Source organism: Arachis hypogaea, chromosome 14 (assembly GCF_003086295.3).
Source record: "Arachis hypogaea cultivar Tifrunner chromosome 14, arahy.Tifrunner.gnm2.J5K5, whole genome shotgun sequence".
In the NCBI taxonomy this organism is placed as follows: Eukaryota; Viridiplantae; Streptophyta; class Magnoliopsida; order Fabales; family Fabaceae; genus Arachis; species Arachis hypogaea.
In genome coordinates this window covers 48,329,733-48,357,266 of record NC_092049.1, presented here as the reverse complement: position 1 = coordinate 48,357,266, position 27,534 = coordinate 48,329,733, and the positions used below count along the sequence as shown (strand labels likewise).

The 27,534-nt window shown below is 35.9% G+C and overlaps 1 protein-coding gene across 9 annotated transcripts; it reads right to left on the bottom strand.

Annotated features, from left to right (window-relative positions):
• Positions 1-27,413, bottom strand: LOC112742032 (transcription factor HY5-like). 9 transcript variants are annotated; one of them, XR_011870884.1, is made up of 8 exons: positions 26,954-27,373; positions 25,861-26,053; positions 25,545-25,713; positions 19,322-19,478; positions 16,943-17,018; positions 16,633-16,833; positions 16,427-16,497; positions 136-328 (listed from the first exon to the last, which is right to left on the bottom strand). XR_011870884.1 is itself a non-coding variant. In XM_025791249.3 (4 exons), the coding sequence occupies exons 1-4, from the start codon at positions 27,150-27,152 to the stop codon at positions 281-283; spliced, it is 597 nt and encodes a 198-aa protein (XP_025647034.1). In that variant the 5' UTR covers positions 27,153-27,413; the 3' UTR covers positions 1-280. The 9 variants fall into 9 exon arrangements, 5 of the variants coding, with proteins under 5 accessions (XP_025647034.1, XP_072070193.1, XP_025647030.1 ...); XR_003171783.3 differs by lacking the exon at positions 25,545-25,713 and having other exon boundaries at positions 26,954-27,374; XR_011870883.1 differs by lacking the exons at positions 16,427-16,497; positions 16,633-16,833; positions 16,943-17,018 and having other exon boundaries at positions 1-328.
• Between the last annotated feature and the right edge of the window lie 121 nt (positions 27,414-27,534).

The window sequence follows — 27,534 nt, the reverse complement described above, 5'->3', positions numbered from 1 at the left end:
TTTGATCAACAGGTAATTATATTATCAGATGTGTAAAATGCAGATTCAGATAAACGTCTATCATTTCTCTCTATGCTCAATTTGTCTCAAAATAATTAAACTTTGTCAATATAAATATATATATGGAGCAAAGACTTGAGTAGAAGGGGAAGGTAAAGATCTATATTTCTTGTGTGTACAAGGAACAATGATATTTACACACTATTGAATGCCTTCCTCTACTAGCCATCTCTATCTTAATCTGCTTAGCATTTTTATTTTATTATTGAATCGTCTTTGACTATGCTTCAACATTCTCGTCAACTTTAGGCCTCGTATTCATCAGAACCTGCCAGTAAATTTAGCAAACATTCAATATACTTCAGTATGATAGTATAACTTCTTTTCATAAATAGTTTCTAATATTTTTTAAATTTTAAACTAATTAAGAAAATCTCTAGTTCAAATTATACTATAACTTATTTACTAGTTTTACTAGTTCCATTTGTTATTATTATACATTTTTACTAAAAAAATGAATTATAGGTAATGTGTCTATTAATCCATCAACATATTATCTATTATTTCTATTATGTATATAATGCGGATTAGGAGGGATATGGTGTACAAATTTTCTTTTTTAAATGTCTTTCACTATACAAAATATATACAACAAAATATTTTGTTATTTCTAAAGTTAAACAAAATGCCACTTTGTTTGGTTTTAAATATCATTCATTATACATAATAAATATACTTAAATTTTAGGATTGTGATAATTTCTCTTTTGTCAATTGCATTTTGTTTCGTGTAGGACTTGAATTGTGTAGTTTTGTTGTTGCTCGGAGCTGAGGCTGGTTCTTTATCACTTAATTATTTTAAGTTTAAGAAACATTAGCTTTATGTTAGACTTATTTTCAGTAGGAGAGATTTGTAGGCCACGAAATTAGAGAATGATAACTAGTTGACCCTTTCAGCCTTTGTTTATTGCAAATTGCGGATTAACAAAGAGATCTGCAATGGAATGCTTAGGATGGTACGATTTCTTATTAACTCATGATTTTTAAATTATTTATTCTATTAAAAATAATGCTGTTTGATGGATTGTCTGTAATTTATAGGAAAATTTTGTCGAAATTTCATAAAAACTTTTTGTGTAATCATGATTCCAATTCATGTTTTTCAAATTGTTTTCCCCAAGAAAAATGAGGATATTGTTTAGTCGATGCTTCTAATTTAAGGAAAAGTTCTACTAAAATTTTGTAAAAGAAATTTAAACTTATGATTTTATTAATGTTTTTGTTGTTTTCACTTTGTGACGCAATAGTTCCAATTATTTATCATTTGGTAGGAATGATAACGTGGGAGAATCATCCTCAATTTACCCAATGGTATTGTAGGGGCGAGTAGTGTTTACTGGCTAGATGAGAAGGAAAAAATTGCTACCCAGCTGCACGTTCTACTTAACTTATGATAAGGTTTCAGACTATCATATAAGTAATATAATTTGAAAATGATTTTATCATTCTTAGTATATAATACAATTTGAAAATGGTTTTTAATTTTAGGATATTCCATGAGAAAAATCCTTATCTGACCCTAGAATAATTTTCAATGTGGCTCAAGAATTATGTTCGATAACCTTAATAACACATCCAATGTTGAACTAGTCACACTCAAATGGGTCTAGTGAGCAAAGTCATAAGCAATCCAATGGATATAAATTACATTCTAATCAATGACAATTGGAATAGGGTGTTGCATGCCATAATTTAATTAGAGTATTTTTTTTAGACTGTATGCAATTTTTTTTGTTTAAATATAAATGATTTGATCCAAACATGTGAAAAATAAAATACAAAAACATAAAAACTATGACATTATTGAGATAAATAGTAGTAATAAAAATAATTCATTCATCCTACCCCAAAATGCATGTTAAGTACACTACTAATTGTATTACCTAAGAAGTTTCAAATCAAATTGGATGGTTATCGTTAATACTAAGCCATGATGTTGAGTTGAATGTAATGGACAAAAAACTCAAGTGCTTACCAAGTTGTTAAGCCAATTCCTTACAAAATAATTGTTGAAACTAATCCTCCGACCAATGTAAGTTTCTCTTTAGTGGATGAAAAAGTTGATCTTTTAATCGATAATTTCGTGTGAGTAATAGACGTATTGGAAGGAATAGATGATGAAAAAGATAAATTTAACAATGAAGTTTATTTTAAAAATACTAAAGATGGTCTCTATATTTTGAATTAAGATACTAGCTTATATTTTATAATATTAAAATTTAACTAAAGAGTAAAGTGTTGCTTTTTCCCCAAACGTTTAGGATAAGTCCTATTTGTGTTCCTAATGTTTAAATCGTTCTATTCGTATCCCTAGCATTTATAAAAGTGATTCAATGTTATCTTGCTATCAATTATACTAACAAATCAGATTGTATTTTTCAATTATTCTTACTTGGATGTATTCATTCTCAATTAGGTCTCAGTTGGATGTATTCAATTTCAATATTGTACCCACTATTTGTGTTTAGGTTCAATTATATTCATAGAAAAGTGAATTATGTAAATGTTTTAGGAATTAGTTTCAACTTTTGATGAGCTATTTTTCGGAGTGGATCATCGGTTCTATCCTAGACATTTGTATTCTAATTTGAAGAAGATATTTTCAAAACTCAAACTAAAGCTCATGATGTGTAATTGATGGCAGGATAACATTGAATCACTTTTACAAAAGTTAGGGATACAAATAGGACGATTTAAATGTTATAGACACGAATAGAACTTACCCCAAATATTGGATACAAAAATTATACTTTACTCTTTAACTAAATCATAATTTCAATTCACTACATATGTTTATCCTCATGTATATTATTTATGTTATGTTAACTTAATAATAAAATGCTTATTTCATATAATATTCATATAAAAATAATGGTTGGTAGCAATCTAGGTAGTGGTCGAGGATTAGGTTGGGGTAGGGTCATGATTACCCCCGATACTCCAACAACTGCTTCCCCAACACCATTTACCTTAACTCTTCCTTAACCCACCATATCATTGGCACCTTTTTCACAACCATTTTTCATGATTCCTAACCCAAACTATATGGGTCCTCTTCCCCTCTCCCCTTATGCTTACATGGAGTGGACATCTTCTCCTCCACCTACCTCTTCCATAGACTAGTTTATCGCCAATGTCTCCCTCTACCTACAGACTTGTCAATGGCATTTATAACAAACGAAGAGACCATGGTTCAGCTATAAAGTTCGAGTGCAGCTAACGGATAATAATTTGTATATGTACACTATTTATGACCTTATGTCACTACCATTAATAAGTTTTATATGTATACAAACAATGGCAGCTTTTCTCATATCTAGTTCCTTTTTATATAATGCAGCAACTCAGGTAATGTCATTTGATAAGTGGTTTGACAAGTGGAGAGTTAAATTAAACTTAATAGTAATTTAATTATTATAATTTTACTTTTTAGTTATTAATAATTAATATTTTTATGTAGGGGACTTCAAATGGGATTATACACACCAATTGTACATAAGGAAGGCATTTGATTATTATTGTGGTCGATCATTTCAACAAATGCTTTCGGATATCCATAATGGGAAAGAAGATCCCACAATGTAGTTGCGCCCTTATTTGAAGCATGAGTTAAGATGCTACTAGGCAATGATTCAAAGTTCAACCACCTCCAGACTATAAACATGAACTGATGTCTACCAAGGGAGGCTATTTGCATTGTAGGGGCTTAGCAACCATTGCATCAACCAAAAGAAAGCTACTATTATATTATTTAATTAAACCAATTTTTATTTATATTTTCATTAAATTTTTACTTTTCCAAATTTTTTTAGACTATGTGCAAACAAAGGAATTAGAACACAAGTCAACTAACTTTGAAGTCTTCAAACACCTCCAGATAAGAAAGGAGAACAAGGCTCTATGAGTGAATGAAAAGTTTGATCGTTTGTATATAAGTCTCAATTTTTTTAAAAATATTTCAAATATTATTTATTTCAATCTGATACGAAAAATATATTTTATTACCTAGGACAAATTTATACAAAACTTGGAGACCAGAACCCAGCAATCCTAGTAGAGTGTCGAGGAAGGTAACATTCAAAAATTGTATGTGTAAAATCTGATAAATTAATAAATAATAAACTAATAAATTAATTATGAGCCAAAAAAATTAGAAAATTAAATTTTATGATTTAAAAAAGTAAAAATATTTAAAATACAAATTAAAACATTAATTTAAAAGATTTTGGCCCAAAGTTGGACAACGAACTAAACTGGTTGAACCGGGCCCATACTGGGCCCAAAGCCCAACCATATAAACCTAATGAGCCACTGTCCCCCTTAATTCACAATGAAACACGTTAAGAAAGAGATATTTAAAGAAGAACCCTAACTTTTGTTTTTTAATTTAATCTTCTATCGATCATAACTTTCAATCCGGAGCTCTGATCACTGGACCGTTTGCGGCCACACATTCAGCTCGTCGGGCTCTTTAAATCCATCTGAACAAAGTGGTAAGAAACTCAAATTTCTCATCCAGTCCTCCACTCCTTTCATTTTCATGATTTTGGTTCATGGGTATTTAGGAATTTTGTGCTTTTGATAGTTTAGGGGTACTCTAGTGCAAGATATAGCTAGGTTTCATCGAAGTGCTCAGTGGGTAAAGGTGAAGAACTCTTATCCCTTTGAATTCTTTAATTTTATGAAGTTTAGGTATTGAAATTAGTTGTTGTGTATGAAATTGTATGAAATTAGATTGAATCCATGTGAATTGAAGTCAAATTGGTGAAGTGGAGTGCTTGAATTGGAACTCTGGTGGCCGAAAACTTGTTGAGTTAGCTTGAAAGTTTGTGAAAAGGAGGGTTTTGAGGTGTTTTGAGCTTGGGAAGAAATTGGCCAAGGTATGATTTTGGTTTCTTATAATTAATATATAACGTTGCATGAAAACTTAGGCTAGTTGCCAAAAGTTAGACTTGAATGCTCTGAATTATTAGATTTGGTGGATTAAATGTGTATATATGTGATGTGTGATGAGTACTTTGATGAGTAGATATAATGGAAGTTTAATAACTTAGGTTTTTGGGTGATTGATAAGTAGGAGACTAATATTTGATGATGTATGTGAATGATTAGGATTGATTTTGGTTGTGAGTGGTTTGGTTTGTATTGAGAATTTTGGAAAACTAGAGGATTTATAACTTTTGGTAAAAACCTATTTTTGACCAATTTCGACAGGCCATAACTTGGCTTCTGGACACCCAAATCTTGTGAAACTTGTTTTGAATAAAAATTAGGTCCGTGAAGTTTATAACATCTAAAGAACAGACTAAAAATAATTTTTTACGAAAAAGTTATACGCATTTGAAGTTTGGTGTCTAATGCGTGAATATCTTTTCTATATTTTCTTATTATTTTAGATGTGAATTTAGTGAGTTTTATTTATATTTTAGTGTTTGAAGCCTATTTAGATGCTACTTTGAGGTGCATGGTTTTATTAATTTCAGGAAAGATTCGGGTAAGTTTGACAGAGTTCGTTCATATGAAAATGGAAGAAAGTGGATATTGTCAACCCTGACCTCCTCGCACTCCAACGAGCATAACTTGAGCTATAGAAGTCCAATTGACGCAGTTCTACCAGAGTTAGAAAGCCAACTTCTAGAGCTTTCTAACAATATATAATAGTCTATACTTTCTTCTGGTATCATGTCGCTAAACACCATGACTCAGCATTTAGCGCCAGGTACCTTGTAAAGCACCCAAGCCACTGCCTCGAGGGTCGTTAAACGCTGAACCTGGCATTTTGCGCCAGGAAGACAGCAACAACTAGAAGCTTACTACCTCTAAGGCACTAAACGGTGATTCTAGTATTTAGCCCTAGCAGCACGGATCCAACTTTAAGGAAAGGGCTTCATTAGTTAGATTTGGGTCATATTTATCTTATTTTATTTCTTTTTAGTTATTTTTGTTCCCAAACACAATCTTTTGGCTTTAGTAGTGATTATTTTATTTTATTTTGAAATTAAATTAGCTTAGATATAAAAGGGAGAAGATTTAGCCATCTGGTTCTCATCTTCTCTCGTCTCTTTTCTCTTTAACCTCATTCTAGTTTTTAATAGGGGTGGCAAAACGGGTTGAACCCGTCGGGCCAATCCGCTAAACCCGCTAAAAAGGCGGGTCGGACTAGGATTTGGAGCCCGCCAAATTAAAAAAATCTGCCAAACCCGCACCGCCAAATTGGCGGATTTTGGCGGGGCGGGGCGGGCCGGTCCACCGGGCCGAAGATTTTTATTTTTTCTTTTTTTATTAAATAAATGAGTGATTACTATTATAAAATTAATAATTATAAAAATTTTAAACACTTTTTTTTTATTTTTTGTTTTTATTCTTCTTATAGTTATTAACTTTATTTATTTTATTTTACAAATTCGTATATATGCTCAAATTATGTGACTTATTTTTTAAAATAAAGATGATTCTATTGACAAATATTATTTTGAATAATTTTATTGAAGTTAAAAATTCAAAAAAAATAGTGAAAAATTATATTATAATTTGACTATTTTTTATTGTATTTGATATTTTAATTATTATTTTTTGGTTAATTTTAATGAATTTTATTTTTCAAAAAAAAAAGAGTCAAGCGGGCTAGCCCGCTAACCCGCCAACCCGCCAATCCGCCATAAAGTGGGACAGGCTAGCATTTTGAACCCATTTTAGTTGGCGGGACGGGTCGTTCTGCCCCGTTTTTGGGGCGGGCCTAGGCAGGGCATGTTAGGGCGGGCCAGCCCGCTTTTCCACCCCTAGTTTTTACACACCTTAGAACCCTAGTTTTTCTCTCTGAGTCATGAGCAACTAAACCTCCTTGGTTAAGGTTAGGATCTATGTTTATTCTATGGATTGATACTATTGTCACTCTATTTTAATTAAGTATTGATTTAATTTCATGGATTACTTTCGTTCTTCATCCTATGAATTTGAGTGTATTAGAAAATAACTCTTATTCTATATGAATTCTTATTGATTCTTCGAAATGTTATCTCACTTGAATACTAGCTTGAAAGTAAACTCCTCCTAGACCACTACTTGCTTAGACTTTACAGGATACGTGACATATAATCCCCTTATATTTGGGTAATTAGGATTTTGTGGCTAATAAACTAGAATTGAACCTAACCCTCTAATCTATATTAAGTGACCAGGGAATTGGTGGTTGATTAGGTTAGAGGAGACTAAATCACTAAGGAATTATGGTTTAATTAATTACATTTTTCCATTTAATGAATCTTACATAATTGAAATAGTTGGTAAGAAATATTAATCCAGAAGAATAAATAACTCTGAAATCTTAACTATCTTTTCATATACTTTTCACACCAATTTTATTGTTTGCTTTCTTACTCTCTGAATTACTGTTTAATGCTTTTGAACCTAAAAACATTAATTTCTGCCTACCTGACTAAGTGAATCAATTGACTATTGTTGCTCGGTCTATCGATCCTCGTGCGATCGACCATCACTCACCTGAGGTATTACTAGGTGCGACCCGGTGCACTTGTCGGTAAGTTTGTAGACTTTGAATTCTGCACCAGTGTGAAAAACTTATTTTTTGAACCTAATAGCTTTTTAGCAAAACTGACATGCTTGCGTACACAATAATGTCACGCAACGTGGGTATTGGTCTCTACCCAGAAATCTCGCGTTCCCGAACACGGTCTCACGTATGCAGCACTGTGAAATCCGCAATCTTGCGTACGCGGTAGTGCCACGCGACATAGGGATTGCTCCTTGCCTCATGAGCTCGTGTCTCGCGTACGCAACACTGTAAATTTTCGAATTTTCATGTACGTAGGTGGCATGCGTACGCATGACCACCTTGTTTTGCCAAAGTTGTATTTTTTAATTCTTCAACCATTTCTCTAACTTTTCAAACCTTTGTAACTCTTGTTTAAAGCTCGATAGCTAATGTTAGGCTTAGAAAAGAGAGCGAACCTATTGAGGGAGTTAGGCCGACATTGAGAAAGATTTGTGAAGTGAATAATTGAATTAATGAGGCGTGGGTAAAGTTATATAAGAAATGAATAAGGATGATGATGATAATGATGAATTGTGATTGTATGAGATATGAGCAAGGGTGATGATGATATTGATGAATTATGCTTGAAAGATCCAGATGGCATATGCATTTAAATTATCTGAGACACGAATTTTCTTAGGTAGATGCAGTGGTTTGCCTCCACTTGCTCTAGGTTGAGACCCGATACCCTCCGCCGCAAGATGTGATTGGGCACTTTAACTCTCCTGATTTCTCCAATGAGATGATAAATGAACGATTATATATATGCATAGGCTCTTGAGGATGTATACACGCAGGGACTGTCCAGGGTTTGCTACCGGACATGTCAACTAACAAATGATATTATTAGCCATAGGACAGACATGCATCATATGCACTTGTATGTTTTGTTTGAGTGTGCATTTATATTGGTTTGCTTACCTATTTAACTGCGATTAACTGCTTCTTGATCTATTTGCTTATCTGCTATCCATATCTATTTTTTCTTTGTTTGTCTTGTATATTTGTTTCTGAGGGATCCCTCATGCTGGCAGAGGTGACGCTGAGGGTTTTCCACTTGCTTATTGGTAGGTTTGCAAAGAATGGAAAACGAAGAATTAGACTAGAATCCTTTGATGTAGTTACTATAATTCGGTTTAGTGAGAACTCTAGGATTTTGATATTGATTGTTGGAGTTTATGAATGCATCTGGCTTCTCGGGGCCTTATATCTTAACTATTTGGGTAATGTTACTATACTTAGAACTGTCGATTCTCATTTCATACATATTCTGCAATTTTTTAGATACAAGACATGAGGCACCTTGATGAGCATGCTAGAGACTCTCTGGAAGCGAAGATCTACATTTTGGGGACTTTTTATTGTGTACCTGGTTTATATATGTTCTCCACTTTGAATAAATTTGTATTTCGTCCTTCCTAGAATTTGACTAGGAGAATAGAATTTATACCTTGTCTTTTGGTAAACTTTTGGGTTATATATAGGTATATATAGTCTGGCTGGCTTTGTTTCACAGGTCGAGTCTGGAACTTGTTAATATGTATTTCTTTTGAAACTCTTATCCCATATGTATTATGTTTCTTCTGTTTCACTATTATCTACGCGTTTTATTCTTAACTGTTCGAGTGTGAAGCAATTTTTTATTTCTGTTTTGTTCAACTTTTGGTCAAGACTCCTAGTTAAACTTCCTTTTAAATCTACCTATATATGTATTTTTATTTTAGATATCATAATACCTCTCCACCTCTAATTTATGACTTAAGCGTAACGTTTTGAGTGGTAGAGTGTTATACTATGCAAGTGGATCTAAATGCAGTTTGGCTGCAGACTCTTGAAGAGACATACAAAAACTGCATTCACGAAAAGGTTTTCTTCATTGTTAGTACTCTTCGATCGGGTCCTTTGGATGCATCCACCATAACTACAAATGCACTTCCACCTTCTCAAGAGATTGTCACATGTTATATGAAGCAAATTCAAAATCCTACGCAGAGATTGGATGATTCAGGTTGCCACTTATATGAAGTTAAGGACAGGAGTCTGATAAGGTGATAGATGCGGTAAACAAAAAAAAAGTGAAATGGTATGTATATTGAATAGAGTAATTACGCCAGAGGTACAAGTTTAGAGTTCAAAAATAACTAAGAACAATCAGAAGGAAATCAAGCTCATCAGTGACTTGAGCTCTAAGAACATAAACAAGATAGAGTTCTTCAGTGTAACAGTAATTGCGTCAAAATTGAAGAAAATAGGGAAATTAGAATCCGTCGAATCAGATTACAGCAGTGGGAAGAATCTATAACCTGAGAGATGGAAATGGGAATCAGCACAGGAAAGGAGAGATAACAGAATAGGAAAATAGAAGGGAAAATTTTATGTAGCAGCTGAATAAGAGTGACCAAAGAAAGAGGGTTGAGAGAGAAGAAAGAAGAGAATACCACAATACGCCTAGTGCCTGAAATCCCTCAACAGCCTGCTATTTGACCTCTTTCTCACGCTTCTTCTGAGGCCCTGAATTTGAGGATTGATAAACCACTATTTCATGTTTTATATTGTGTTTAAATTGTGTGGTTTTATCATAATCTTTGTCCACTTATTCATTAAATAAGCATGCATTTATATTTCCTTCCTAAAGATGTTTTCTGGTTGAAAACCTGCTTCCTAGAGACTTTTAATTATGTATTTTATTTCTCCCTTATTCCATTCGATGCCGTGATCTGTGTTTTAAGTGTTTCAGGCTTTATAGGGCATGAATGAGTTAGAGATTGGAAGGGAAGCCTGCAAAAATGGAAGGAACACAAGAAATTGAGGAGATGACCAGCGAGAAGCGACGCGGCCGCATGGATGACGCAACCGCGCGGAAGAGAGCAATTTGAAGCGACGCGGCCGCATGGATGACGCGACCGCGCGGCATGGAATAACAAGTGACGCGGCCGCATGGGCGACGCGTCCGCGTGGCAAAGCAGAAACGCGAATGACGCGTTCGCATGAACGACGCGATCGCGTGACGTGCGCGATCTGCATAATTTGCAGATTCGCTGGGGGCGATTTCAGGCCCTATTTTGACCCAGTTTTCAGCCCGGAACAGCAGACTAGAGCCAGAGAACATGCAGAAACCAAAAACAACATTCATTCTACACGATTTTAGTTTTTAGATCTAGTTTTACTCCTCCTCTAGGTTTTTGTTCTCTACACATTCATAGTTCTTAGGATTTTAGTTTCTTTAGCTTTTTGCATTGGGATATTGAGAAGAGTTATTACCTCATCAAGACTTCATCATTCTAGTTCGTTTTCTTTACTTGGCTTACTCTTCCATGTTCCTTGCTTTGTTTAATTTTACCATTGGAATATTTTTAGGATTATTTAATACAAGGATCACTTTTATTTTTAATTGATTATTTTCAATTTTTATTTATAATGTCTTTCTTTAATTCCTTTTCATATGCTTCGAATTTTACCTTTACAATGAGTGAGTAGTTCCCTAACTTGATGGGAAGTTGATTGAAAGGAACCCTTGAGTTGGAAGGTTCAAGAGAAAGATTGCAATTGGGTTATTGTTGGATTGCTCTCTAATTCCTAAAACCAATCCTCCCCAGAGTGGATTGGGACTTGTGAATAGAATAGCATCCCAATTTGTTTTACCTCCCTTTACTTAGTAAAGGATAACTAAACGAAATAACTCTCAATTGTCAATTAACCTTAAGAGTGTTCCATCAAGAATAGGGCTTCCATATAATCAACTCCCAGTCAAGGCTTTTATTTACATTATTCAATTTCATCAATTTAATTTCCTATTTACTTAACTCAACCCTTTTCAAAAACATCTGATTAATAAAATAGCACCCTTTCCTGCAACTCGTTGGGAGACGACCTGGGATTCATACTCCCAGTATTTTAAATTCAATTTTCTGTGACACCTTTCTAAATTGATAGGCGGATTTCTGGCGAGTTAAGAACTATACTTGCAACGTACATATTTCAACAATTTTTAATTCGCCAATTTCTGCCCGCATCAAGGATCTACTGCCATCTACCCCGAGTTAGTTGTAACCTCTTTTGCTGACGTTGCAAGCCTCTCACTTCCTTCCTTGCATTTAGCTATACTCATATCATTACTCTCCCCATCAAGACCAACCTTGTCATCAAAGTTGAAATCTGGAAATAACTTGATGAATTGGGCAGTATCCTCCCAAGAGTTATCTGTCAAACCATCCTGGCCCCATTGTACCAAGATTTGAGACACAACTTGATCACCCCTTTTAATTGAACGAGTCTGCTTGCAAGGTTCTAAAATCAGCCCTGCAATTATAGTAGTTAACGGTAGAGGAAAATATGGTGAGGTTCCTTCACCCCGAAATGGTTTTAAGGCTGAGATATGAAACACATTATGAATACGTGCTTCCGGTGGCAACTCCAAATGGTATGCCACATTACTCAACTTCTTTACTATAGAGAATGGTCTAAAATATCTTAATCCAATCTTCTGATGCTTTTTCAAAGCCACCGATTGCTGGCGATAGGGCTGCAGCTTAACTAGCACTAAATCTCCTTCATTAAATTCATAATGTCTTCTACTCTTGTCAGCAACCTACTTCATATACTGCCGTGATCTTTCCAAATTAAACTTTAATGTGTCCAGCAGTTGATCACGGTCCTCCAACAGCTCTTGTAGGGAGGAATCATCTTGAGCTAAAAACTCATAGCGAGCTAACGTAGGAGGTTCTCGGCCATACAATGCCTTAAATGGAGTCATTTTGATGCTGCTTTGCCAAGAAGTATTATACCAATATTCTGCCCATGGAAGAAGAGTAACCTAACGCTTTGGATTATCAGAAAAAAAGCAACGTAGATACATCTCCAATGTCCTATTACATACCTCACTCTGCCCATCCGTTTGTGGATGATAAGCGGAACTCATTGCTAATGTGGTTCCTTGACTTCGAAATAGGTGCTGCCAGAATTTGCTGATGAAAACCCGGTCTCGATTAGAAACAATAGAACTTGGAAAACCATGAAGCTTAACCACATTGTTGATGAATATATCTGCCACTGATTTGCTATTGAAATCATGTTTTAAAGGGATAAAATGAGCGTATTTGGTTAATCTATCAACTACCATCATAATTACTGAATTCCCTGCTGCCAGTGGTAATGCTGTGATAAAATCCATTGTAATATCCTCCCAAACCTGTGAGGGAACTGGTAATGGTTTGAGTAACCCCGCCGGGGCCTTAGTGTCCACCTTAGCTTGCTGACAAACACAACAGTTTAGAACATAACGCCTAATGTCTCGCTGCATGTTGGGCCAATAAAAGATTGCACAATTCGCTCTACGGTCTTTACTATGCCAGCATGACCTCCAATAACACTATCATGGTACTCATGCAAAATTTTAGGTATCAAAGAGCTATTTGTAGGTATCACCAATCTGTTCCTCCACAAAAGAAGGTCATTATGGACTGTGTAATTTAAATCCCCCAAAGTATAATTACTACACTTTTCTATCAGTATTTGAAGATCAGAATTTTGAGCTAAATCCTCCTTCAACTGCCTCAGCCAATCAGCTCGTGGTGCGGACCAAGCCCCAAGGAAACTCCTCGAATGGGCATCTGCAGCCACATTCTCAGCACCAGATTTGTAGTGAATTTCGTAGTCATATCCCAATAGCTTGTGCATCCATTTGTGTTGTTCTGGAGTGTGTAGGTCCTGCTCAAGCAGCGCCTTAAGGCTCTGCTGATCTGTACGCAATACAAATTTCTTTCCTAGTAAATAATGTTAAAATTTCACCAACGCTTCAATGATGGCATAAAGTTCCCGAACATAAGCTGATTGTTTCTGCAGAGTTTGGGGAAGCTTCTTGGAAAAGAATGCTATTGGATGTTTTTGCTGCAATAGAACTACACCTATTCCCGAACCTGAAGCATCAGTTTCAACCTCAAATGGTAGATCAAAATTGGGCAATTGCAGCATAGGTTTTGAGCATATAGCCTTTTGAAGTTGAGTGAAAGCCTTAGAAGCTTCTATACTCCATACAAAAGTATCCTTCTTTAGCAGATCTGTTAAAGGGGAAGCCAAGGAAGCGTATCCTTTAATGAATCTTCTGTAGTATCCAGTAAGGCCAAGGAACCCTCTAAGCTGTTTAACATTAGTGGGCTGTGGCTAATCCATAACAGCCTACACTTTAGCCATTTCCATATGTACTCCACCTACTCTAAACGTATGTCCCAAGTAATCCACTTCGGATGAGCCAAAAATACACTTGGATAGTTTGGCAAAGAGAGACTCATGTTGCAACAGCTTTAAGACCACTTCCAAATGCTCAAGATGCTTAGTAAAGCCATCACTATAAATTAGTTTATCATCAAAGAAGACAAGCACGAATTTTCGAAGGTAAGGCTTAAACACCTCGTTTATTAAGCTCTGAAATGTAGCAGGAGCATTGGTGAGGCCGAATGGCATAACCAACCATTCATATAATCCTTGATGAGTCCGAAAAGTAATCTTGAATCTGTCATCAGGGTTGACTAGTATTTGGTGATAGCCAGAACGCAAATCCAATTTGGAAAAGATATTAGCCCCAAATAATTCATCTAAGAGTTCATCTACAGTAGGAATTGGAAATCCATCCTTTACAGTGATGGCATTTAAAGCTCTATAGTCTGTGCAAAATCTCCACGTGCCATCCTTTTTCTTAACCAAGAGAATTGGTAAAGAGAACGGACTCTTATTAGGCTATATTATACCCTCCTGCAGCATCTCATTCACCATTGATTGTATCTGAGCCTTCAAATGATGAGGGTAATGGTAAGGGCGAGCCTTCACTGGTTCAGCACCCATAATTAAAGGAATTGCATGATCTTGTGACCTCTGAGGGGGTAAACCCGAAGGCACATTGAATACACCCGCATATTGCTGAAGCAATTTGTCCAAAGCTGGGTTAAGTGAATCGGGTAATTGCAATAGTGGAGTTGCAGGCACCGTCGAATGCTGGACCTCCAAGGTAAACATCTCAGCTAGTGCATCAGTAGAGAGCATTCGCCTAATATGATGGAACTGAGCCTGTGACGAATGAGCTAATTTGTACCCTTGAATTGTGATAAATTTTCCATAATGCATAAACCTCAAAAAAGAAGAATCATAGTCAGTAATGTGAGCTTTAAGAGATTCTAACCAATTGGATCCAATGACCAACTCACCCTCTGCAACATAAAGAACAAAGACCTCAGGGAGGCTGATAGTATTGCCCGATATAGTGATGTCCAAACTGGGAATCATGCCTTCCACTAGAAGAATTTGAAAATTACCAACCATGTCCTTAATACCAAGAGCAGGTTCAATTGGTAAGTTCAGAAACTTGGCAATACGGGGTTGGATAAAGCAATCCGAGCTCCCCCCCCCCCATCCAATAACGTGTGTACCTCATGTCCATTAATAACAGCAGTGAATCTGATCATAGCAGGTCCCTTAGTGCCATGCATGGCATTGTAAGAGAGATGATGGGCAGCAACCTCCTGTTCTAGAGCCTCCAAAGTAATATCAACATTAGTGTCATCTGTAGTTTCAGAGTCAGCATCAATAGAATCATCCAATTCAAGGTGAAGTTGCAGGTATTGTTTATTGGCACAACGATGAGTAGCTAAAAATTTCTCATCACACCAATAACACAAAACCTTATGCCTCTTGTTGTGTATCTCGGCAGGGAAAGCCTCTGAACCGAATTCTTCGATGGTGGTCAAGCTAAGCAAGGCGCAGGAGTAAGAAGAAGAGGTGAAAGAGGACTCTTCGGTAGACTGCGATTCTGCTGGGAACTTGAGTAAGAAGGATTCACCGAGCGAGGTTGGGACGTATTATAAGTGGTTCTTGGAATCAAAGCAAACTTCTCCTCCTACATTCTAGCCAAAGTCAAGGCGCACATCAACAAAGGAAGGCACTGAGCCTTCACCTCTCTGTGAATATCAGCTCGTAACCCACCAATAAAACAATCCTTCAAAGGCTCAGGAGGTTCAATATGAGATCGATTAGCCAAGGCAACAAAAGCAGCGTAATATTCACCTACAGTACCTTGCTGCTGCAATTTGAAAAGGAGTTCTCAAGGCGATTCGAAAAGAGAAGGGCCAAACTCTAATTCGATTGCTCTCTTCAACTGTGTCCAAGAACGAAATTGGGCCGATCGTTAAGACATTTGAAACCACGGAATCGTAGGCCCAACCATGTGTATTGCAGTGATCCCAATTTGTTCATCGTCTGGCACTTTGAAAAACTCAAAGTATTGATCCATGGAGAATATCCACCCCAGAGCATCTGAGCCATCAAACTTGGGCAAATCAAAGTTCACTCGGCTATGCTGAGCCAATCGATTCACGTTATCCACCCCATGGCCAGAGTTCGAACCATAGGAGAAAGCCCTCGATGGAGAGCGAGATCGAGATTGTTCCTGCATGATTTGCATCAACGAGGATTGAATAGCGTCAAACTTCAAGCTCGTTGCCTCTGTGGCTCTTGCGCGTTTAATGCGAGTCTCATCTGAGACCTCCTCGATATGCTAACCCAAGCATTTCAGCTCTGCCCCCAAGGTTTTGAGCCTCGTGTTTTCTGCCATGGCACAATGAAAGCACCAAATGATAGGGTGATAGATGCTCTAAACAAAAAAAAAAAACAGTGAAATGGTATGTATAATGAATAGAGTAATTACGCCAGAAGTACAAGTTTAGAGTTAAAAAATAACTAAGAACAATCAGAAGGAAATCAAGCTCATCAGTGACTTGAGTTCTAAGAACAGAAACAAGATAGAGTTCTTCAGTGTAACAGTAATTACGTCAAAATTGAAGAAAATAGGGAAATCAGAATCCGCCGAATCAGATTGCAGCAGTGGGAAGATTCCATAACCTGAGAGATGGAAATGAAAATCAGCACAGGAAAGAGAAGATAACAGAATAGAAAAATAGAAGGGAATATTCTATGTAGCAGCTGAATGAGAGTGACCAAAGAAAGAGGGTTGAGAGAGAAGAAAGAAGAGAATACCACAATACGCCTAGTGCCTGAAATCCCTCAACAGCCTGCTATTTGACCTCTTTCTCACGCTTCTTCTGAGGCCCTGAATTTGAGGATCTGCTGCCATCTATCCCGAGTAAGTTGTAACCTCTTTTGCTGACGTTGCAAGCCTCTCACTTCCTTCCTTGCATTTAGCTATACTCGTATCAGAGTCGCATCTTACTTGCTTGCCTGCATGAACGTGAGTCGATGGTCAAAGAGGTTAGATAGATCTTTGTGGTAGCCCATTCCAAATCTTGAGGGACCGAGAGAAAATTCGCAAGATGATAGAAGATGTCACCATGTACTATCACCAAGCTTGTGTAGTTAGCAACTCCGCATGAGGGGATTCATCATCAGCACCAATATATCCAACCCTGCAAAAGGAAGGGGATAGGCCTAAGGACGATGCAGATGACTATGTCGACTTTAGCCTCATTTATTTTCTTAGTACACTTATCATTCGACACTTTATTGATTTCATACTCCTTGGTTTGTATTATTAAAATTTTATTGTTTTTGATATAAAATACTATTTATTTTGTGATGTGTTTAATAATAGTGCATTAAAAAATTTTAATTATAAACATATAATATATCTAAATAGAAATTAGTTTAAAAAATAAAATTAATTATTTATCATCAGATTTAGTGTGACATTATCCGATAGTAATTATTATTATTCTATCAAGGCTTTTTCTGTGGGATATTTTTTATTGTAATATGCGGAAATATTCTATAGTAATTAATATTTTCATTATTTACCTATACTTTTCCTTAATATTTTATCTATAGTATAAGAAAAGTAAACTCCTCTCCCAACAAATTGAGTTATCTTGTCCCTTGCTTGACCTTAGGATGTGAACTAAATACCATCATAGCTAGGTAGGCACCATTATTTTTGTCACCGACCTTTGCTTCGCCACGTTGCCACTACTATGTCGTCTTCTACATCTTCATTGCTATTTACTTCAATGTTATAGAGTTGCTTTGCCAATTTCTGTTTTGTCTTATGTCAATTGCTACCCTTTTTCTTTCATGTTCTCTCTTATTTGTTCTTTTTTTTGTTCTTATAGTTTTTTTTTCATATGTTGATATTGAGAGCACTTATGGGATTGAATGATTTTGGATGCTCAAAAATGAAAAAAATTGGATGTTTGCTACTGATCTCTGAAAGTATAGTTTCTGATGTTCGAAAAGGCTCCTTGATAGATCTATCGAACATTCTTTACAAATCAATATCGCAATTTATTTGGAGTATAAATCTGGTCGCTATTGAGCTTCTTCTATAGATCCACTAGTTTGGGCAAGGAGAACAGTGGTTGATGGTGGGCGACTTGTGTAATGGAGAAGAGATGATTAGTTAGTTTATGGGTAGAAGGATATGATGTAAAAATGTGAGACTAAAATGAAATTAGATTAGAAAAAATCTCTAATTGTTTGGTAGTTAAATGCTATCTCTGCTAGGTGCCTAATTTTTTAAAATATTTTTTTTTCTGACGGAATTTAATTTTAAAATAGGTTCAAAAGGGGTGTAATTCATGGTCGTGCGGGGTTGGAGGTGTTTAACCTTGATATGGGTTAACATAGCTTCTCACACTTAATGAACTAACGCAGATTTCTCGCACGTTACGAGATTCTGAGATGAAGCAAGCTTTAGGATCTTGAAATATACCAAAAGGATTAATAAAATTAAACAAAAAAAATAAAAGAACTTGCAAATAGTGAAAGAAGAGTTAAAAAAATAGGAGTTAATCTAATCGAAATTCACATAATTCAGATACCCATGTACCATGCCAATTTCTTTTTTCAGGAAATCAAAGAATTCAGATGAAACTAACAAACCAAAGAAAAATAGAAAGAAAGAAAACCTTCTTGTTGTATTTAAGGATCAGAAACACAAAATTCACAAAAATTAGAGAAGAAGAAAAGAAAGTGAGTGTTGCGTCTCCAATGTCAAACGATTTCTCTTTTTTTCATTTATTATTTTTCTTTACTTCTTTTTTGTTTTTCACTTCTTGATGGCGGTTCCTATTTAGATGGCACTTCATTGCAAGCCTCTTGTATGTTTTTTTATGAAAAAAATTATAAGTCTTTTAAATGAATTTCTAAAAGTTTTTAAATTTTTTGGTTTGGGTGTGAGTTTGATGTGTATGATTACAAAAGGGGGTGGTTGGTTGGTGGTGAAAGGTAAATGAGTTGAAAAAAAAAAAAGTGTATAATACTACACTAATAAACAGTTCCAGCTATCAAGAGACAATCCACACATCTTATATTGGTGAATTTCTCCAACCAGTCTCATTTTGAAACAAATAATTTTTTTAGCACTTTTCTAAATTCATCGTGTTAAGAAGTGCTATTAAAGACATTTATTAACGTTTTTTAAATACTAGAAATATAATTATATTTAATTTTTTCAATAAATACATTATAAAAATTTGAAATTTCAGTTTTTGGCTTTTCGCAAAACTTCTTTTTGATCTAATTGAGTTATAAAAATCGACAGTTATTTTAGACATAAGAAACTACGTTTAGTGAATTGCGAACTAATTTTTACAGGTGGAAATAAATTATGAAAGTAAGACCAAAACTGATTTTTAGACCAACTCCTTAATTAATCATAAAAGAATGATATTGACGGAAGGAAAAAGTGATAGGCTGATAGGTATTAATCAGTTACCTTGCGGAGCATGGTGTTCTCATTCATTAAGGTGGAGATACGCTCTTCCAAGTTGGAATTCTTATCTTCCAAGTCTTTAGCTCTTGATTCCAAGTCATTCACATAAACCTTTTTTCTTTCGCGTGCTTGTTGGGCAGAAACCCTGTTCCTCAATAATCTGTTTATAATGCCAAAAAGTCATGAAATAAATATTAGAGCCATAAATATTTCCGATAATTGCACATGGGTTTATATGCAATCTGTACAAAGTGCCTTCAATAGTGTCTTCAACTATGATAGTGGATTAGTGGGATATATATGATGGAAGATGGTTGCATTATTCGGACAAATATTTGACACAGTATTTCACGTACATCTAATAATAACAATTTTAACTGAGAATTATTGAAGTTGGTACATTAAATAATGTTACGTCGATTAATTTGTTTATATGCATTGCTACTCTAAAGAATGATCTAACTAACTAATAAGAAAATTATATATTTATATATTTGCATGAAAAAGTGCAAATAAATTTACCCTTAATTTGAACCTCATATTTTGTTGTGGTTGTCATTTTGTCATGTATGCTCTCTACATTTCGATTCTAGATTCAGATTCCACCACAAAAAAGCGTTATATGCGCCCACTTTTCCTAACTACATCTTCGGCCAAATATAACAAATCTAACATAAAACAGAAAATTCTACAGCTCATTTGATAATTCTATCAGCATAATATCTCTCATGCAAGTTTATATAGACTGTTTGGATCAATGTTTGGTACAAATTTGTACAGGAGTCGTGCGCAAGAATATTAAAGCTTTGGCCCGATATTTAGAACCGTTTTAAGTAGTATTATCAATTAAATGATTAACTTTAATTTACAATTTTCTCGTATGACTTTTCTATACCATGGTGTGTGTGTGTGAGTTTGCCCCTTCACACCAGGGAGGCCGTTTGAGGCCATATAACTCGGGTTGACGAGACTGTTAAGGGTACATCAAAATCAATTATCATATATTTATATATAAATATATTTATATATTTTAATTTATTTTTAATATATATTCTATAATTTAAAAATTAATTTTAGTATATATCTATATTAGTTATAAATTAAAAAATACTAAATCATGTCAAACAACATGGATCGTACTTGTAATTTAAAATATTTACTCGTAACTTAACTTGGAAAGTTTATTGTAATATTAAATAAGAATTCTAAGTTATTTCACATGATTTGTGCAAATTTACGCTAGAGGTACAAAAATTTTTATTCTTAGTCCATGTAAATATGCACAAAAGAATTATCAAGTAATTAATTATTTTAATATAAGGATTGGGCTTGAGCAAGTCAATTTCTGTACCAAAATATTATTTTAGATACAAACAAATCAGTTTCTTTTTTTTTCTTAATGAAAATATCGTATTCCATAGATTTACATTAAATGTTATACATTAATAAATATTTAAAAAAACAACTTTCGATTTTTTTTTAACAAATAACTAAATAAAATAGTTTCTAAAAATAATTTTTTTTTTGCAAACTCACCTTAAAAAAATCCATTATAATAAAAGACTCTTTTTTAAAGGAGTGTTCAAATTCAAATTGATTCAAATAAAATTGTACATCTAAAATTTAAACTAAAAATTGATTAAAATTATACTCATTTGAATCAGATTCATTTCATTATTAACAAACCGTATAGAATAGATCGACTTCAAAATTAAATTAATCCCATCTAAACAACAAAAGATAATACAATATTATTTTATTTTATATATAATATATTTAATTTATTATATATTTTTATCTTATTAATATATTATTATTATTTATTGAGTATTTTATAAATATAATATTAAATTTATTTATTTATTTATTTATTTTACCGACCTAAAATTATTTTTCTTTTTTAATAAAAACCGAATAAATTAATCCAATCCAAACCAGAATACTATGAATCCGATTGGATTGGCTTTGAAAATAAATTAAATCCATCTAATCTAAATTGCAATAAATTAAACACTTTGATCAAATTGATTTTCTTTTCTAAAACCCATACTACTAACATTTTTACTTTTAACTATGGTGCATGGACACTCACACGAACATAGAAACATACGAACACACAAATTTTAAATTTTTATAAGATATGAGAGCATAACGTATATATAAAAAGTAATTTTTAGATAAATTGTAATATTATTTTAATAATTTATTAATATTAAAATATAAATTAATTTTAACTATTTTTAATATTCTTTAACTATATAAATTAATAAAAATATTTTTAATAAATAATATATATTATTTCTAAATTTATTTTAAAAATTACGTATTAAGAATAAGACTAGACACGCTAATACATGACGGTATTTAGGTGTGTTCAAGTATGTTTGAAAAAAAATATTTTTAATTAAAACACAATTAGATACAAAAAACTTGTGTATCAAATAAATATTGTTCAGTTGCTCAGGAGAATGGCGGTTCAGGTGGAGTCGAGGTTGGAGCAACGAACTGGGTGTGAAGGGGAATCTGGACCGGGGCGCGAGCTTCGAGAGAGAGAGAGAGAGAGACACGATCGTCCGAGCCCCGAGTCCCTGGTTAGGCTGGTTGTTTGAGACTGAAAACTCGAATTTGAATGACTACTCATAGGTCATACCTTCCGAGCTTTCCAGAATGATCCCGGTTCTCCCGAACGCCTGGTTGGAGGCTCCATCAACATGGAGCTTCCACCATATACCCGGGTTTCTAGAGGAATTCCCAATCACCTCTACCAAGAAATCTGTCATTCCTTGAGTATTGATTGCGTGTCTAGGCTTGTATTGGATGTCATACTGAGATAACTCTATCGCCCAAGTCATCACACAACCCGCTAGGTCGGGTTTTTGCAAGATCTGTCATATGGCTTGGTCAGTCCTCAGTGTGATTGGGTGCCCTTAAAAATATTGTCTTAACCTCCAAGAGAAAATTAATAGAGCATAGGCTAATTTTTCCAACTTAGTGTACTTCAGCTCCGCCGCTTGGAGCACCTTGCTAATGAAGTATACCAGTTGTTGGAGTTCTTCTTTTTCCCGAATCAAAATGGCCACCATGGCCTCCTCCGTCACGGTTAAATAGAGGAATAGAGTCTTTCCTTCTTTCGGCTTCTCGAGTATTGGTGGTTCCAATAGGATCCTTTTGAAATGGTTGAAGGCTTTCTCGGAAGCCGAGGTCCATTCAAAGGCTATTCCCTTTTTCATTAAATTAAAAATAGGGAGGGCCTTTGCTGTTGAGACCTCGAGGAAACGAGACAAAGCCGTGGGCCTACCAGCCAGTCTTTGTACGTCCTTTACACCCTGGGTTGTCATCCAAATGGTGGCTTCACATTTATCTGGGTTGGCTTTAACCTCTCTTTACATGATCATAGAGTCCGAAAACTTTCCTGCCTCCATTGCAAACACGCATTTAAGAGGGTTCAGCCTCATATTGTGCTTCCAAAGCAATCTGAAGACAAATTCTAAGTTAGCAACCAGGTTGCTTGGTTCGGCTATTTTTACCAACATATCATTGACATTGACCTCCACTGACTTGCCGATGAGCTCCTTGAAGACTTTGCTCATTAACCTTTGATATGTGGCTCCCGCATTCTTTAGTCCAAACTGAATAACCTTGTAGCAGTAGGTCCCCGTTGGTGTTATGAATGTCATTTTTTCCTTGTCGGGATGGTGCATCAGGATCTGATTGTACCCTGAGTACGCGTCTATGAAGTTCAGAAACCGGTACCCCGCAACCGCATCTACTAGGGCATCGATGTTAGTAAGCGGAAATGAATTTTTTGGGCATGCCTTGTTAAGATCTGAATAATCGACGCACATTCTCCATTTTGCATTGGCTTTCTTGACAAGGATCACGTTCGAGAGCCATGTCGAGTACTTTAACTCTCTTATGAAACTGGCTTCTAACAAGCTGGCCGTTTGCCTAACCACCTCGTTAGCCCTTTCTGGTGACATCTTTCTTCGTCGTTGTGCTACTGGTTTGGCATCCGATTTCATAGCCAGACGATGTGACATGAAATCGAGGTCCACCCCTGGCATGTCAGCTGGGGTCCAGGTGAATAAATCACTATTTGCTCTGACAGTCTCGATGCGAGGTTTCTTTAACTCTTGGGGGAGGTTCCGGTTTACGAAGGTAAACTTATCCTCCGCGTCTTCCACCTGGAACTTCTCCAGGTCGCCCTGAGGATCTAGCCTCAGCTTGTCGTCAACCCTTGCATCCAAATCCTTCAGGAACACCCCAGCTGCTTTCTTTGACTTCTTCCTTAACGAGAGACTGGCATTGTCACATGTGACTGCCATTTTCAAGTCTATTCTGATAGATCTTACAACTCCTCTATTCGTTACAAACTTCATCGTGAGAAGTTTCGTGCAAATAACAGCTGACAGTTCGTTGATAGTCCTCCTCTCTAAGATCACATTGTATGTTGTAGAGTCCCTTAGGATAACGAACTCTGCCATCGCTGATTTCCTATTCTCCCCGGATCCAACACAGATCGGAAGCATGACTAGTCCATCGGGTCTTATGTAATTTCTCCTAAGCCAACGACCCAATGTGGATGGCTTTTGAGATCTCCTTCTTTGAGCCCTAGGGCATCGAACATATTCCTAAACATGATATTCAAGTCTGCTCCGGTGTCCACCAGAATTCGCTTGACGAGGCCCATCCCAATTCTCGCCGTAATCACCATTGGCCGGTCCTAGGAGAGGTCGTTGCACCAGCGATCTTTCAAGCCGAAAGAAATTTCGGGGAGCACTCCAGATCGAGTGTTAGGGATTCCCGATGTCACTGCCAAAACCTTTGCATCCTTTTTTGCTGCTGATTTTGACTTGGGTGGTGTATCTCTTCCGACCACAACATTGATGACCACAATTGGATCATTTTCCGCATTATCGGGAGGCCCCTGCCTTGGCTTCACAGCTCGGCTGTGGTCCTCCTCGGAACGTTCATGTTCTCCCCTTCTCGGTTCTCGTATGAATTAGGAGAACTCAGTCAGCTTACCTTTTTGAATGGCCTGCTCCAAAGCATCCTTCAAATCAAAATATTCTTGGGTTGTGTCCAAAAACCTTGTGGTAGTCACAATACAAACTTTTGTTTTCACGAAGTCCGTCAAGCCATCAATCTCTAGGCATACATCGTTGAAACAATCGAGGAACATCCTCGTTGGCTCGCCGACACACTGCGTCACACCTAACAAGTTGATTGGGTGTATGGCCTTGGAAATCTGTGAGGTGAATTGCTCTAAGAAACTCTGAGAGATATTCACAAAGGCCGCAATGGACTTGTGGGAGCGTATTAAACAACTGTATCACTGAACTTGCCAAGCTTACTGGAAAAGCATGACACCTAACAGCATCACCAATACCCTCCGGGTTTATTATGGCCACAAAGGCTATCAAATGTTCCTGGGGGCCTTTTGTCCTATCATATCTCGTGTCTGTGGGCTTGTCAAAATTTTTCGGCAGCCGGACCTTGTGAATAAAGGGATGGAAAGAGGTTGCGCTAATAATAATGGGATCCTGCTGCTTCTTCCCTTTATCTCTTCTCATCTCCCCATGGCCTTCCGATATGCCGTGGGTGTAGGTGTGAGACCAACCGTCGGTTTGTCCGTGCTTGTTGACCTTCCTGGGGCTCCTACGATCCTCCGGTCCCTCAGTCGGTGACCGGGTACAAGACAAGCTTGGGCGGGAACCTCTGCTGTGCTCTGGATAGTAACGGTCACTCGCGGCCAGCTCCCTCTCCAAGTTTTGTGCTCGATACCGAAGTTCTTGCATAATCTTCGAGTTGTCATCACTTATGCCACCAAATGGGCATCTCTCGGAAGATCGAGAGGGGGGTCATCTGACGGGATAGCGGTCTCGAGCATACTTGAGAAGATGTTGTGGAGCTTACCCTGCTTCTCAAACGGGCTCCCCCTTCTTCACGTATCTCCTCTCTACGAGGGAAAAGCTCCATGTTGACACCAGCTCCCCACAGACAGCGCCAATTTTTAGTTACTCGGGTGAATGGCGGTTCGGGTGGAGTTGAGGTTAGAGCAACTGGACGTGATGGGGATCTAGATCGGGGTGCGAGCTTCGAGAAAGAGAGACATTCGTCTGAATCTTCAGTTGGTTAGCAGGTAGGACCACCTACAAGGACACTCCGATGTTAAAGTTAGCGTCTGTACGAAAAGACAACCAATTAGGGTAGAATGGTGACATACCTCTGAAACCGGATGGGTCCTTTCACTTGGGCCCATATGCTTGGAAGCTTTTGTTAGCTGTCCAAGTCTTCTCAGCAAGGTGTGAGGCGACGCGCGGATCACTTCTCGATCTGGGTTGAGTAACCCGATGGGTCGGTGGTCCATAGCCGGATCCGAGTCCCTGGTTGGACTAGACCGAAACAAATATCTATGAGTGTTATATCCAAAATGTGTCCCACATACGAATGCGTGAAGGCAACTAATAACTATCCGTGTTTTATATTTTTTAATAAATATTCAAATGAGGTAATAACATTGTATGAATTGGGATGTGTACCTCTTGAGGCGTCTATATTCCTTGTCTACAGGGTTTCTTCCACGGCGGCGTTTCCCAGCAACGGCAGCTTGAAGCTGAGAGTCTATTGCGTTGCTTTGATCAACGTTACCACTATTTGTATTTGTCGCTGTAGAATGCACACTCAGCATGGTTTCCACATCAGGAACTGTGAACAGATCTTCGTCGCTATCTTCTGGCGGATAAGCAATGAAGAAGCTAATGTATTCAGATATGAATTCTAGAGAATTATGTGATTATACTTTATCAACATGCCATAGCAAAAAGTTATATTCTTTTCCCTATTGTGTTATATTATTATTGTTAGAAGGTATACTTAATTTCAATTAACATGTCTTTTATTTTTAACCAAGGCCAATAATAAGACTGAGAAGGAGTCGAATTATTCGACTCGAATACAAGATCCTAACTAAACTTAATAGAGATGTGTAAAAAAGAGTTTATCAATAAGTAGTTATGGCTGGGTTCAACTCCAATGAATGTGTGTTTCTGACCGAATGCAGTACAATACCCTTTCTTTGTTATGAGATGTTATATATATATATATATATATATATATATATATATATATATATAGTCATGTACTGGTTGGTTTAAAAATAATTGAAACTAAGCTAGGAAGTAATACATTGTTAGGTAGTTCAGGGCGGATGCGTTTACATTATTATTTACTTTGTCACATCTTTGATTGGAGTAATCTCTCATAATGTTTCAACAGGAAAACTGTGACCAAAACCAAAATTTTCAAATAAAACAACATATCACACATGTATATTCACAATGTTTTCACCCAAATTAGTCAATTTTTCAATAATAATAATAATAATAATAATAATAATAATAATAAACAAAACACATACATGTATAATATAACAATATATAATAAAAAATATTATATATATACCAAAAATTAACCATTAAATTAATTATCATGTATTTATATATAAATAAATTTATGTATAATTTTATTTTTTAATGTATATTTTATATTTAAATATATATTTTATATTAGTAGTTAATTTTAATATTTAATTTTAATATATATTTAATATGATTGATATATAACGTAACTTACCAAGTTTGCTTCTCTTTTGTGGAGGTATAGGATTAACAGAGTTTCTGATGTTATTGTTGTTGTTGATAATCCTATTCCAAGAAGAAGAAGAAGAAGATGGTGCTGCTGCTACTCCTCCTTCATTGTTCATCAGTTGCTGTTGAAGAGTGTTGTTGTTTGGACTATTATTGCCTACTGTTGTGGCTCTTGGAAGAGACATGTCTATTAGTGTTTCTGAAAGAGCATTACCAACGAATGGACCGAAGAAAAGAAAAGGAAGGGGAAAACTGAAAAGTGTATGTAAGCGTGTTTTCTAATGTCGGAATCTCATCATATATCCAAAAACCAAAACCATTGCGAATGAAGGAATCGATGGGGCCTAAGAGTTTGGTTCACAAATGAACACGTTGATGCGCACGTAGCCAACACTTTTTGCTACTCTCTCTTTTTCGCGTCTACATACATATATGATATATCAAACAGTCAAACACTATTCATCACTCTCCATATATAGCAAACTTTGCTTTTAATCTATAACATTTTTTTTGAAAAACAAAATACAATTCTTTAACTGAAAATAACTTAGCATTAAGAAAAGTTAA

What these genes read in the sequence shown, in the direction of transcription:
- LOC112742032 (XM_072214090.1), bottom strand. Translation starts at nt 23,847, where the DNA reads ATGCTTCCGATCTGTGTTGGATCCGGGGAGAATAGGAAATCAGCGATG.